Source organism: Spea bombifrons, chromosome 2, assembly GCF_027358695.1.
Source record: "Spea bombifrons isolate aSpeBom1 chromosome 2, aSpeBom1.2.pri, whole genome shotgun sequence".
In the NCBI taxonomy this organism is placed as follows: domain Eukaryota; kingdom Metazoa; phylum Chordata; class Amphibia; order Anura; family Pelobatidae; genus Spea; species Spea bombifrons.
In genome coordinates, this window is record NC_071088.1 from 92,837,006 (window position 1) to 92,851,667 (window position 14,662).

The 14,662-nt window shown below is 41.0% G+C and overlaps 1 protein-coding gene across 1 annotated transcript; it reads left to right on the plus strand.

Moving 5' to 3' along the window:
• Positions 1-10,025: 10,025 nt before the first annotated feature.
• On the plus strand, positions 10,026-12,344 carry LOC128473754 (endoplasmic reticulum membrane adapter protein XK-like). Its single transcript, XM_053455993.1, has 3 exons — positions 10,026-10,270; positions 11,169-11,431; positions 11,611-12,344. The coding sequence occupies exons 1-3, from the start codon at positions 10,026-10,028 to the stop codon at positions 12,342-12,344; spliced, it is 1,242 nt and encodes a 413-aa protein (XP_053311968.1).
• The last annotated feature ends 2,318 nt before the right edge of the window (positions 12,345-14,662 follow it).

Below are 14,662 nucleotides of genomic sequence, written 5' to 3' on the forward strand. Positions count from 1 at the left end.
ACATTTGGAGACCAGCCCCATATAGTTTATCTTGCGGTCGAGCTCTTATACCCACACGCACCACTTATACATACCCAAGTCACACTATTTACCGTACAAATAACTATAAAACATTGTTTTTATCACATTACTTGTATTTAAATGCCAGAAAGCAAGTGTTAAAAGGCCCTAATAAATGAAATACATTAGACATCAATGGAATCAAAACATTTGCTACTGCAAACATTTTTAGATGAAAAAGTTATATTTTATTCATTGGAACAAAACAGTGATTACATTATTCTTCATGATATTCTTGTAAGAAACTTTTATTTCTTTATTGATTCATGTAAACTATTTTTTCATATTTAATAAAAGCTATGATTGAGAATTTTTTGTTTTTATTTCCTTTTATTTGCCAGCCTGCCCCCCTAGTTATGCACACCTGCCCCCAGGCTTGCCACTCTGCTCCCAGAAATGCCTTATACCCCCTATACCCAGGGCCGGCCCTACAATGGAGCCGACTGGGGCAATTGCCCCAGGCGGCACTTTAGAAGGGGCGGCACTTTGCCGCCCCAAGCGCTTTTTTTTTGTTTTTTGAAGCGGAGGAGAGAGAGGGGCACCGAGTGGTTTTCGCTTACCCGCTCGGCGGCCCTCTCTCTCCTCTGCGGCGAGTCTCCCTGTTCGGTGTTGGTGCCGGCTTGTAATGCAGAGTGCCGGAAGTGACGTCAATTTCCGGCGCTCAGCATCACAAGCCGGCACCGTGGCAGAGCAGGGAGACTCGCCGCCCGACTGTTTAAAGGTAAGTCCCGGGGGGGGGGGGTAGATTATGGCGTCGGCGAAGTTTAAAATGCCGCCCCCCCGGCGTTGGCGGGGGGAGGGCGGCATTTTAAACTTTGCCCGAGGTGGCGTTAAGTCTTCAGCCGGCCCTGCCTATACCTATATGCCACTCTGTCTCCAGAGCCGTAGCTAGCTCTTTTTGCTCCCGAGGCAAGAAAAGTGTGCCCCCCAGCCATTTTTCACAGAGGTTATTTTATTTACACTGTCCTTACACACACATTTACACATACACACTGCCTTTACACACACATCTGCCCATTAACACACATATAGACATACACTGCCCTTATACTGCTTTCTCAATGTGCCCAGAGAGTACCAACCACGCATCGCTGATGATGCCCATGAGTTGCTGAAATGTATGTGTAGGCTCAGAGGACCTATTTGATATCCACCAGATAACTACCTGAAATAAGGCTTTCAGGCATCCAACGGAGATGATGATGATAATAATGGAGCCGTCTCTGAGGGAGACTATGGGCTCAATCTAAGCTGGCTCCATCAACTGCTCAGTGAGTTCCAGGATAAACTTTGTGTTCTCTCCCAGGACAGTGAAATATTGGCAGTGCACTGTGACCACCTACTATTTTTCTGATCACAAGGTTGCTTAGCTTCAGAGTGACCTGGGAGAGAGCATCCTTGTAGGCCAGGTTCCTTGAAGTTAAACATTGCAGTTTAGCAGAGGCAGGAGATTGTGGAAGGACTATGCTTTATATACCCAGATATTCTTTCAAGTTTAAAGGTTTAATAACAAAAAAACAAGGTAAAACATATTAAGAAGTGGCAGAGGTGCCAGTGTAAAAATTTTGAACAGCTTAATTTTAACTATGCATCAGCTAGCATTTCTATGGTTAAGAATAGGTACCATACTAAGAAATAGTTAACAGTACACTCCATAAATATAGTCTGCTTTGCATAGTCTTCAGTGCATTTTACAGCATGCAAATTAATGCACGCACTCATCTTCAGAGGTTTTAAAAAAATATTTTTCCAGTATCGTTTTCCTCTTCCTTTGCCTGGACTCACACATGGAAAATTTTGGATTACCTAGCAAAATGGCACATTAAGCTCCAGCAGATGTCAGTAGGAGTTTAAACTTAGTTCTTGGTCAGCTATGAAGAGTAATGTATTTACGTTTGGGGGCGCCTTAGTCCCGACCTATAGCAGCGCCCTCAAGCCACCCTACCCTCCCCGGTCTGCATCCCAAATACAAAAGAAGTCCCTGAGCACCTTTAGGAAACAGAGCGCCTAGTCTTAATGGTGCACAGTACCTTTTAATGAAGTATTTAATGGCTGTGCTGAGGCAGCACAGTCTTCATTGCGTAAATAGACTGGTCCAAGATCTCTTGTGGAACCGGCCCATTGTGCAGCAGGACTCTGGGAGTCTTGATCGCTCCAAGAGGGTGATCTGTCCTAGGCCTACATCACTGGCTATGGATTGTGTTTGTGTAAAGGAAATTGAGGTATTTTCAGAAGATTAACATCATTAAAATCATACTCACAATTAAGAACCCCCTTTTATCTGAGGGCCATTTATTTAATTTTCACAAAATCATAAAAGCCCAGCTCCTAATTGGAGCCTTCGCTTCGCTGGACGGACCATCCTAACTATCCACTTACGTAAGCCTCCTTGCCAGACCCATCTAAGCCAGGCTCTGGAAAGCCCTCTTCAGACAACACACACAGGATCAACCAGGTAGTGCCACACTTGGCTCAGGTACCTTTGTGCCCTGGGAGCACAGAGCAATGTATTCTCCTCTTAACAGTCTCCCTTGTGAGGTTTCTTGGAGTTTAAATGTCTGCTTCTTGCACCTCTTGCAGACTTCATGAGGATCCTGAACAGGCTCATGCAAACCCAGCTTGGACATCCAGTCTGTTGCAAAACTGGAGTTGCAGCAATGACATGCCCTGCTCTCCAAATGCTCCATCCCAGGGACCCATGCAAAAAATCTTCACAAAACAAGTGAAATGAGTGAAGAGAAGAAAAATATAAATCAAGTGAATGTTTGGTGTGACCACTCTTATTATTATTAATATTGTTTAATTTTGCACTGTTATTATTATTATTATTACAGTACATCCCCTTGGTTTATCCACACTTGATGGTCACTTGTGCTAGCTGTCTTTGTGCTGTTGTACTGTTCCATCAGCATAGGCTAAAACCCCCAGCCAGCTAGCCACAAGGACTGGACACGGGTACACGTTTAAGAGTGGAACTACCATCAACCACTTCCTCTACATGGATGACATCAAGCTGTATGCCAAGAGTAACCAAGACATTGACTTGCTGAGCCACCTGACACGGATTTATAGTGAAGACATTGGAATTTGGACTGGAGAAGTGCGGCCAGATTGTAGTAAAAAAAGGGAATATACTTAAAATGGGGTGGAACTACCAGCAGGGCACATTGCAGACATACAGACCAACTACAAGTACCTTGGTATCCAACAGTCACATGGGGACCACAATGAGGCAAGGAAGGCAGCAACATCCAGGTACCACCAAATGCCCAAATGTGACCCTTTTGCCCCCAAACAGCCAGGCAAACCCATGCATGGGTGGTATCACTGTGCCCAGGAGATGTTGCTGAATACATATTAGGGTGTTTGACAGCTACACATACCAAGGGTCATAAATTCATACCTAAAATACAGTGTGTGTGAAAAAAAACCCCAATAATGACTACCACAAACTTTGGCAAAGGCTAGTGGTAGAATTAGTGCATGTAAAGGTTTAAAATACCACCATATACCAAATACCCTGGGGTGTCTAGTTTAAAAAAAAATGGTTTGGTGGGATAAATTGAATTAGCCAGCTTCAAAGATGTCCCAAATAGGACATGGGGCAGGAGGACTAGATGTCAAAGTTCTAAGTTGAAAAATGCACACTTCCCAAATGTGGTGTTTTACCTCTCATACAACCTGACAAACCCATGCATGGGTGGTATCACTGTACTCAGGAGATGTGTTGTTGAACACATATTGGGGTGTTGTTTGACAGTGACATATACAGGGAACTATAGATTCATACCTGAAGCACAATTTGTGTGAAAAAATACAAACACAAACTAGCACAAACCTTGGCTGGTGGTGGAATTTGTGCATGGAAAGGGTTTGAAATACCTTGTGGTGTCTAGTTTTCAAAAATATATGGTGTAGGGAACAGCTCACACATGGGGTGGCAATGACAGTATTCACACAGGCAGCAGGTTTCAAAAGTTCAACCTTGCAAACAAAACAAACTCTAAGCCTGTCCGGCTCTAACTAAACATCAGGATACCTCACTATCCCACTACAGGCCTAAGATCTGGCACCAAGCAAAATAACAAGTTGTCCATAGGGAAAGGATCATACCTGGTGGGCTGCAGCGCTGGCTGTAACTGCTCCTTGACTCTCCTACACCCTGCAAACCTAACAGCCCTCTCTTTTAAGGCTTCCTCCTCAGTAATAAGCATAGGAAGCCTCACCTGAGGACCCCTGGGAGTGAGGAAAACCCATAGTGGACTAGGGGTGTCGACTGGAGCTCTCCCACTTCCAACCTGTCCTCCAGTCCAAGAAATCCAGCCCTGGAACTTTAAACAAAAGAGCCCTAGCAGACTACGCTCTGCTAAAGCAGCATGTATCCTCCTGGATTTCTGCTACCGTGCCTGGCACTCCATCCACCACTTTCCCATACACTTTACCACAATGATTTGAAACTGAATTGGCCGGCTTCAAAGATATGCCAAATAGGGGCAGAAAAAAAAGAAAACCTGAATTGTGCATGTTCCAAATGTGACTTTTTAGCCCCAAATAAGCTGACACACACACATGTATGGGGGTATCACTGTTGGTTTAAGGTAACATATACCAGGAGCTGTAAATTTAGATCTGAATTACTATTTGTGTGAAAAAAAAACACAACAAAAACAGTTGGTATTTCTAAACTGAGGACAAATAGTAGAATCTATTTAGTAGTTTTTTTCATTAGCTTTTGTAGATTAGTAAAAATACCATATGCTGGCCTAAACTGTACAAATCCTGCAGGCAGATAAGAAGATAAAGTGAACTTTACTCAAATGATCCCATATTGGTATATAGAATGAACATGCTTTTGACATTTTGATGACAATAATCTTGCATAGGCTGCATCATTTCTATGCTTGTTGATATACTGTATAACAAGTGTTTTTGGATTCTTAACATTACTTTGGTTCTTTGCAACAAGTGTTGGCACAACACTCTCATCATCCATACTACTATTTAGACCAGGGGAGTGCTGGCCCCTTCTGGCCTGGGGGGGGGGGTTGGAGGAGTAAAACCCATTGGCCCCTCCCTTCCTAACATACACACTCCCTCACACACACACTTAGACACACATGCTTATACACAAACACACATACACATTTATGCTCCCACATATATGGTCACACACAAACACACATAAAAATTCATGCTCCCACACACATACATACTAACATACACGTACACATTGTTGTCCACACACAAACCCTTACACATACATGCTCACACACAAACATACATGCAAATTCATGAAAATACACAAACACGCTCGTTCTATCTAACATACAAATATTCATAAATACTCCCTTCAACCATAATACTCTTACCTCACTCGCTGTTTTCTTTCTGGCACTCGTACTATGTGTACATTAGGTGACCCTGCTGGATTCCTGTCCCTCCTCACCTGTCTTAAATTTTCTACAAATAATGCTGCTAATAATTCTAACTTTCCTTGTATATCTTACAGCTATGGCCCTGAAGGATACCATTATGGAAATCCCTGCACTATTCAAAAGAGTCATATGTGTTCCAAGGAAATGCAGCACATGGGTGATACATATGTTTACAAAACAAACCAAACATTCAGCACATACCACACGAAAATGTGTTTATTGAGCGTTCTGTCACACTATATAGCCATATATTGCTTAGCCCGCCACTGCGTAATAAGCTTTATGTTTGCATCCCAGAACAAAGGGTACATAATGGGTAACAGCTGTAATCTATAAGGACATTGCAGTGTCTTTAGGTTCTTTTCAAGGAATTTATAACTTTTCAACATCTGACATTAGTACATATTATTATACTATAACAACAATTGTAAGCATATTTGACTCTATCCAGGTTTGATCCATTTAATGTTTTCAGTTGAGTAGTATATTAGGAGAGATTGCTTTTATATGGTAAGAATGCTTTCTGAAATGTCCATAGATGGCTACCTTGTGTCTTCTTGGTGGGGTGGCGGACAGTGACTGTAAGTAACACATATGTAGCACAGAGATCTTCAACCTTTTTCATAACGGAAGCTGCTTATGATTAATAAAAAAGTTTAAAACTGAGTACGGTGCTTTTATTGAGAAAACATCAATGCGGTGATTAGGCCTATATTAGGATATTAAATAATTCAAATTCATTTTGTGTTACATTTTTCATTGTATTTGGTTGTTAGTGTAGTTGTGTTAGACTAGACGGGAGAAAAAATTGGAGAAGTCACAGAAACGTAACTTTTAAAATAGCTTGTTAACTGCAAACAAATGAAGAACTGAAAGTGGTTAGTCAAGGTTTATGTTTGAAAGGCAATATATAAAATAGCAAAACACATATTATTTTATGCAATAAATAAAGATGGGGTGAAATGTACAGCCCTGCCATACTGCAATTCAGTATCAAACACTAACAAAAGAATCACCTTGGAAATATTACAGACCTTTGGCTGTAACCAGGCCCGGACTAGGACAAAAAATAGGCCCGGGCATTTAAGCCAGAGCAGCCCATTTTTATGGGCTGGCCTTACGGGTGTGCGGCCGCACAGGGTTTAAATTAAAACATCAGGGTTTTTTTTAACTTTATTTAACATCCTCCATATTAAATAAAGTTAACAAAAACTTTATTTAACATGGAGGATGTTAAATAAAGTAAAAAAAAATCCCCCGATGTTTTAATTTAAACCCTGTGTGGCCGCACACCCGTAAGGCCGGCCCTGGTGGGGGCTTCCCGGCCCCTTAGAGTGGCGGACCCGGTCGCAGTTGCTGCGGGCTTAAGGGGCAGGTGCCCCTTACGCCCTGCGTTAATGCGGCTGTAGAGGCCGCATAGGCCCAGTCAGTCCGGTCCTGACTGGGCCTATTTTAAGGTAGGGGCCTGGAGCTGCAGCTCCATCAGCCCCTAAGTCAATCCTGCCCTGCCGTGGGCCGGCCCGGTGTGCCCGATGGCCAGTCCGGGCCTGGCTGTAACAATACACAATATATATATATATCTAACCACACATATATACTATACACAAACACATTTTTACAACGTGAGCAGTATTTATCTCTGAGAGACGGCAGAATAATATTTAGCACTATAATCAGTGGCAAATTAATTAAACATAACATAACAGATTTTGTTAATGCAGAAATGTTGGGATTCTGTCCATTCTAAACTTTCTCCCACGCTTATTGCACCATGCCACCCAAACAACACCCTTGCCAGGAAAAAACCTTAATTCATTCAAGAGGAAGTGGGACCTTTCCTGCCTGAGCAGAGTTTGAATGGTCTGAGCAAGCACGAAACCCTTACATCTGCAAGCTGTATCAAGAAATAATGTGTGGCTTGTGCACAAAATTGGGAATGTAGTGTATTAATCTGTGGGGAAAGGCTGAATGGGATCAGTGTTCTCTTCTGAAACAGCATTCTTGTTGTGCTGATCTGGCATTGCCTTGAAAGCCATTCAAACTAGTGAGAGGTGCTCAGTATCATCCATCATTCTGACCTTAACAGTGGGTTATAGGAGACGAGCGAGAAGAGAGAAGGATCAAAACTAAAGACGTAGCTTCCATCAATAATTTGATGACAAACAACATAATATCTCGGTACAAATTTTACAATCATAACATTACACAACAGTAATTAAAAATGCACAAAAGGCAACATGAATGAACTATGGCCCCTGTCATCATTATACACAGGATTGCATACAGGTAAAAGAAATAACTGTAACAATAGAAATATATGTATTAAAGGTGTAGTTGTTATTACTACTAATATTCCCAGACTGATGAGCAAACTAGTGTGAGTTAGACATTAATTATATTTTAGCATCTATCGAAAAACATTAAACATGTTATCATAATATATTTAGCACTTCACAACAAAATTGCTGTGTAACCTAATTATTCACTTTTTCCCTCAAGACCCTCTTGTAATAATGGAAAGGATAATGAAGATATACGGTGCTGTGACAAAGTATTTGCTCCTTCCCAATTCCTTCTATTTTTGCATATTTGCCATACTTAAATATTTCAGATCATCATATTAATATTAGACAAAGTTAATCTCAGTAAATACAAAATGCAGTTTATAAATGATGATTTCATGTATAGAAGGAAAACAGTTACAACCCTACCTGGCCCTACGTGAAAAATTAATTACTTAGTTACTAAATTAACAAATAAATTTAAGAACAGATGAGAAACAAAGTCATTGACAGCTATCAGTCTGGAAGGAGTTAATTCATTTCTAAGGCTCTGGGACTCCAGTGAGCCATGGCGAGAGCCTTTAGCTACAAACAGAGAAAACATAGAACAGTGGTGAACCTTCTCAGGAATGGCCGACCTACCAATGTTTCTCCATGACCACATCGATAACTCATCCTGGATATCACAAAAGAACCCAGACTGACGTAAAAAGAACTGGAGGCCTTACTTGCCTAAGTTAAGGTCAGGGTTCATAATTTCAAAATAAGAAAGATCCTGTGCAAAATGGCATCCATTGGAGAGTTGATATTGCTGACCAAAAAAAAACCACATAGACCCATCTCACATTTGCTAAAAATAACATTTTGATGACCCCCAAGACGTTTGGGATAATATTCTGATGAGTTAAAAGTGAGATGTTTTGGAAGACATAGGTCCCGTTACATTTAGGTAAAGCTAACACAGCATTCCATGATGGGAACATCATACCAACAGTCAAATGTGGTGGTAGTGTGATAGCCTGGGGCATCTTTGTTGCCTCATTACCTGAGTTTCAAATACTCGTTGAGCAGGTATCAAAAAGCTGTAATTCTTGTGTTTATACTGAGGTTAAAAATTCCATGCAAACCCCCCCCCCCCCCGAAAACCTATTGGCATACACTTCTGATGCTTAATATTAGACTTGTGCATTCGTATTCGGGAGAACATGAAAATATATAAAGTATGATACCAAATACTGTTAATAGCTAAATAGGGACCTCTGTCCATTCTCCATCAACAGTAGCTGTTTCTGTAATTATTAAAGCATAGTTCTCAGAGGTTTTTTTATGCCAGAGCCCAGGGTTCTGGGAGTAAAATATACTATGTATATAAATATATATATTTCTTACCTGTTGTAAGAACATTATGGCTAAAAAAATTTGGAAAGGGAAGAACACGCTAAAAAAACATATGAATTCATGCGTTGAGGTGTGTTTTCAAATGACCAATATGCACATAGGACAAAGCAAGGAATCAGTGGACAACTAGCAAGTACAATTTAAAAGCACCTTTGTATGCAGCTAGCTGCGTTTGAAGGCAAGGCAAGCCATGTAAGGGGTAGGGCTAGCTCCTGATAAGTGTGATATAGGGAGAGTGGAGAAAGAAGAAGGTCGAGGGTTCTGATTTATGCTCATAAGTTTAAGCAGAAAAGCGCATCATTTTGCACTTTCTGAGACAATGTTCCCTTGAAATGTGTTGTTAAACCTATGCCATGCATGGTGTATTATCACACCACTACATACCAGCTGTTGGGAGGACCCGGGCAATTTTTGCGCCAGGACCTGTGGTTTCTAGTTACGCCCTTAGTCTAGTGCTTCAGTTGGCTACTATGTTCACTTCCATCGGCTCTTAATAAAAGCACCATTTCCCTTATGTAGTTAGTCCTCTGTGTTCCATTGAAGTAAACTGCTTTATTTCAAAAACGGCAAAAGATAATACAATAATACACTTTGTTGAAAACATATAACTATTTAAATAACTGCTAAAATCACACATGCTGCTGACAGCCAGCTGTTACATTATCAGCATTATGACATCACAAAGTGATTGTGATGTCACTGTAGGCTATAGGGACAGCAGCAGCTGGGTTAGGTCAGTTGATGGTTGGATAGTGTTTCGTGCACTCCTGCTTGCCTGACGCTGTTATTTCTCAAAAGTAGCTGTTTGCTACGCGTTGTTTCTGAGTGTCCGCACTCAAGCTGAGCGACCATGAAATTCCCTCGCTCAATTTTGATTTCTCTGTTTCTATATGTAGCAGAGACAATCTTAGGCCTGTACTTGAGCAGCACATACAGCACTGCAGTGCACAGAATTTGGTTGTACTTGACCCTCCTATTCTGTCTTCTGCCCTGCCTTCTGGTACAGATCTGTTTTGTCTGCTTCCACATGGAATTCTTTGATGACAGATCCCTGGAACATCTGTTTCATCTCCTGCAGCTGGGACCTCTGTTCAGGTGAGTGAGGAGGGAAGGTGCCCTGTATTTAGATACATACCACATCGGTGAGCCAGTGCATTAGGTACATGGCACACTGTCTATTGTAAAAGAAATGAAACCCGCTGATGATTCCATGCCATTTATTTATATAGTGCCCGCAGATTCCATAGCGCTGTTACAATAAGGGATAGACAAAATATTTCACAAAGACCATTTAGAATGAAATCACCAATAACACAGATTAAAGCATATTTCTACAGAAGGAAAAGATGCTCTGCTCTTGTGAGCAATTAGGAATCAATAGATGAATAAAGCCATCAAATACAACTGTCACAGATTTTGTATATGGCATAGGCTTACAAGTTATCACAATGTGATCCGTTGCAACTTAATGTTACGAGGTTTCATGTGCCGTCAGAGTTCATAGGTTTCAGGCCCCTTAAAAATGGATCGAATTTTCACTGACTCCCTCCCACTAAACCCGGACAACAAACGTGTTCTCATTTTAGATGGGTAAAAGGCGTTCCATTTAATATTTGTAGCTCTGATAGTACAAAGAGTGGGAACAGGAGATATTTTGAAGGGAATGATTGTGTTTTGTAGATAAGCGATACATACCGAGATATCATTTAAATACATAGAGTTTGAGTTGAATCTAAAATCTCAGTCACTATTGAGTTTATGGTTTTATGTGTGCTTCTTGGCCAGATTATATTTGAACCCGGAGATATACAGGGGGCTGGAAAGACGAATAGAAGGCGTTATGTTTTGGGTCAGGTTTGGGTGAAAGCATTTATCTAATGATGCAGGGCAGTAATAGTTTTCATTGTGTTAAACGGAACCTCACCCCATGTGGCTGCAATGTTCTGTCCAGTGTTAATAATGAGTGAACCCTATTTTTTCCTGTACTTTGCAGGTGTGTGCAAGTTCTCCGCCTTTACTTCATTAATGGAAAATCAGAGGATCCATACGACACCCTCATTAAGAGGAAGCAGCTGTCTGAAGATGGCGGTTGGGTTGAGGTGGAACTGGAGGTTGGTCGCGTTGATATGCTGCTGTCCAAACACAGTTCTGCTTTCCGCTGGGCCTCCTTCATCCAAGCTTTCTTTGGGTCAGCACCTCAACTGATACTACAGCTGTATATTTCCATCTCACAACAGCATATAAGCCTATGCAGATGTAAGACAACATTTCTTTGTCGTTTCTTTGTCAATATAGTCACACACAAATTGTATGTGCAGAAATGCCCCAGTGATTAAGAACTATACGTTTTCTTCATAAATGCATATCATTTACACATACATTTATCTTAATGTTTACTAATTGGAATTGTCCTTTCCTTTTCTGATTTTCGTCAGGCATGCTTATGAGTATCTCTCTGCTGTCCGTTACGTATGGAGCGTTACAGTGCAACATCCTGGCCATTCGAATTAATTACGAGGACTATGATTTCACCTTTCGACCAGCTGCCTACCTCTGCTTATTGCTTTGGAGATTCCTTGAGATTTCCTGCAGAGTCGTCGTGCTTGGCCTCTTCAGCTCCGTTTTCAAAACATGGACCCTGTGTGTGGTGGCCTTAAATCTGTTGGCTTTTATGCTCTACTCATGGATCAGTTTTTGGAAGAATAAGTCATCGGGAAACAAGAATGGTTTGAGCAAGTGTAGGACTGCTACTGAGCGTGCTGTACTGAACATCCTGTACTCTGTGACGAGCATTTTCTGCTGGTGTCCGATTCAGGTCGAGCTCAGTGAGCCCGACCTGATTACCAAATCAAACAATTGGTGTCGCATCACCATGTATTATATGCTCAGACATATTGAAAACGCCGTCCTGATTTTCCTATGGTACATCTATCAAACAGATGTTTACTCGCTCATAGGTAGCACTTTTTTGGTCGCACTGCTCCTGGTGGGTTTTACCATATCGATGCTCTTCATGCTGATTTTTTATCAGTTCTTGCACCCCTGCAGGACACTTTTCACATCCAGTTTTGTAGGTGGCTTGATGTCAGGCTTAAAGAGTCTTTGTTGTATGTGCAAACCTTCAAGAGCCCCAACAAACGAACATGGCTCCGAGGTCTGTGAGCCTTAGAACTGACAAGATGAGATTTACATCAATGCAAAGGAGTTGATCTGTGTTCATTGGGAAGCTACTCTACTACAGACTCTCGAAGCAGAAGCCGACAAAATGGACAGAATGCAGAGAGCGTTAGGGGATATATAAGGACACAAGAAAACTAATATACCACATCTGTGTCTTCCCTAAATAAAGTGTTCTGAATGGCAATATTAAGAATGAAAGTGGTTTTTTGTTTGTTTGTTTTTTATTCTAAAAGCTTTAGTTCCTGTGATCGCAGAAAACTTTCATGGCACAAAAGGGCACATGCATTATACGAGCGCCTCTATTGGTCGCAGCCAGGGAGCTCCTCTGGCATCAACCAAGAGAGTCGCTCTTACGAACTTTTAGCTCCAGGGGCGATCCTACGGATTCTCATTCAAGTTAACTCCTGCGATGCTACGTAGACAAGATAGGTAGGGACGGGACCAAGGAGACCAGCTAAGAGGTATTAACAAAGATGAACACGAAGATTCGTCTATTTTTACTGGCCACCATGTTAGTTTATTTGGTTTTCTGTTTCAACAAACTCACCATTTGTTTTCATGTTCTCCCGAATACGAATGCACAAGTCTAATATTAAGCATCAGAAGTGTATGCCAATAGGTTTTCTGTTTTTTTTTTTTTTTAATGCATGGAATTGTTATCCTCAGTATAAACACAAGAATTACAGCTTTAAGGGATCTCTTTTTGATACCTGCTCAACAAGTATTTGAAGCTCTAAATTTGTTGGGTGTATTTGAAATGAAAACTGAATGCCCTTGGTGAACTACATTCAGGATGGACTGCCTGTAGCTACCAACTGTTTTATATGGTTACAAGCTGCAAACTGGTAGTTGCTAGCAGATAGGCGGCTATATGCCAGCTACTTGTTACTTTGACAGACATCAAACTAGGTAACAAAGTATGATACAAAATACAGTTAATAGCTAAATAGGGACCTCTGTCCATTCTCCATCAACAGTAGTTGTTTCTGTAATTATTGAAGAATAGGTCTCAGGGGTTTTTTTTAAATCCTAGAGCCCAGGGTTTTGGGAGTAAAATCTACTATATATTTAAATATATATATATATATATATATATATATATATATATATTAGTTATTTTAGTTATTAAAACTCCTGAAACTCATTGTGAGTATGCAAGGTTAACGAGAACTCACTGATGCTTTTTGTATAGTAACACTTTTCGGCATTATCTGAAAATCCTGCACTGTTAGCGTGGTAATTATCAAGGGTCTACTGGCTCAAGAACCTTGTGAGTAATAATGTTTCACAAACGATTTTTGATAGAGGCACCTGTAATGATCAGATATATTAAGTCAACTGGAATTTTTTTAACAGCAGTTTCACTTTTAAGGCTGAGTATCATTAAGGTTTCTTACCTGTTGTAAGAACATTATGGCTCAAAAAATTTGGAAAGGGAAGAACACGCTAAAAAAACATATGAATTCATGTGTTGAGGTGTGTTTTCAAATGACCAATATGCACATAGGACAAAGCAAGGAATCGGTGGACAACTAGCAAGTACAATTTAAAAGCACCTTTGTATGCAGCTAGCTGCGTTTGAAGGCAAGGCAAGCCATGTAAGGGGTAGGGCTAGCTCCTGATAAGTGTGAAATAGGGGGAGTGGAGAAAGAAGAAGGTCGACTGGAGACCCAAGGTAGTGGTCCTTCACCCAGAAACTCTGGGACAAATCTTTAGGGTTCTGATTTATGCTCATAAGTTTAAGCAGAAAAGCGCATCATTTTGCACTTTCTGAGACAATGTTCCCTTGAAATGTGTTGTTAAACCTATGCCATGCATGGTGTATTATCACACCACTACATACCAGCTGTTGGGAGGACCCGGGCAATTTTTGCGCCAGGGCCCTGTGGTTTCTAGTTACGCCCTTAGTCTAGTGCTTCAGTTGGCTACTATGTTCACTTCCATCGGCTCTTAATAAAAGCACCATTTCCCTTATGTAGTTAGTCCTCTGTGTTCCATTGAAGTAAACTGCTTTATTTCAAAAACGGCAAAAGATAATACAATAATACACTTTGTTGAAAACATATAACTATTTAAATAACTGCTAAAATCACACATGCTGCTGACAGCCAGCTGTTACATTATCAGCATTATGACATCACAAAGTGATTGTGATGTCACTGTAAGCTATAGGGAAAGCAGCAGCTGGGCTAGGTCAGTTGATGGTTGGATAGTGTTTCGTGCACTCCTGCTTGCCTGACGCTGTTATTTCTCAAAAGTAGCTGTTTGCTACGCGTTGTTTCTGAGTGTCCGCACTCAAGCTGAGCG

Excerpts from the sequence above, each read along its gene's own strand:
- LOC128473754 (XM_053455993.1), top strand. The coding sequence starts at position 10,026 with ATGAAATTCCCTCGCTCAATTTTGATTTCTCTGTTTCTATATGTAGCA. Across the intron at positions 10,271-11,168 it reads CAGCTGGGACCTCTGTTCAG|GTGTGTGCAAGTTCTCCGCC; the intron begins GTGAGTGAGGAG and ends TGTACTTTGCAG. Across the intron at positions 11,432-11,610 it reads GCATATAAGCCTATGCAGAT|GCATGCTTATGAGTATCTCT; the intron begins GTAAGACAACAT and ends GATTTTCGTCAG.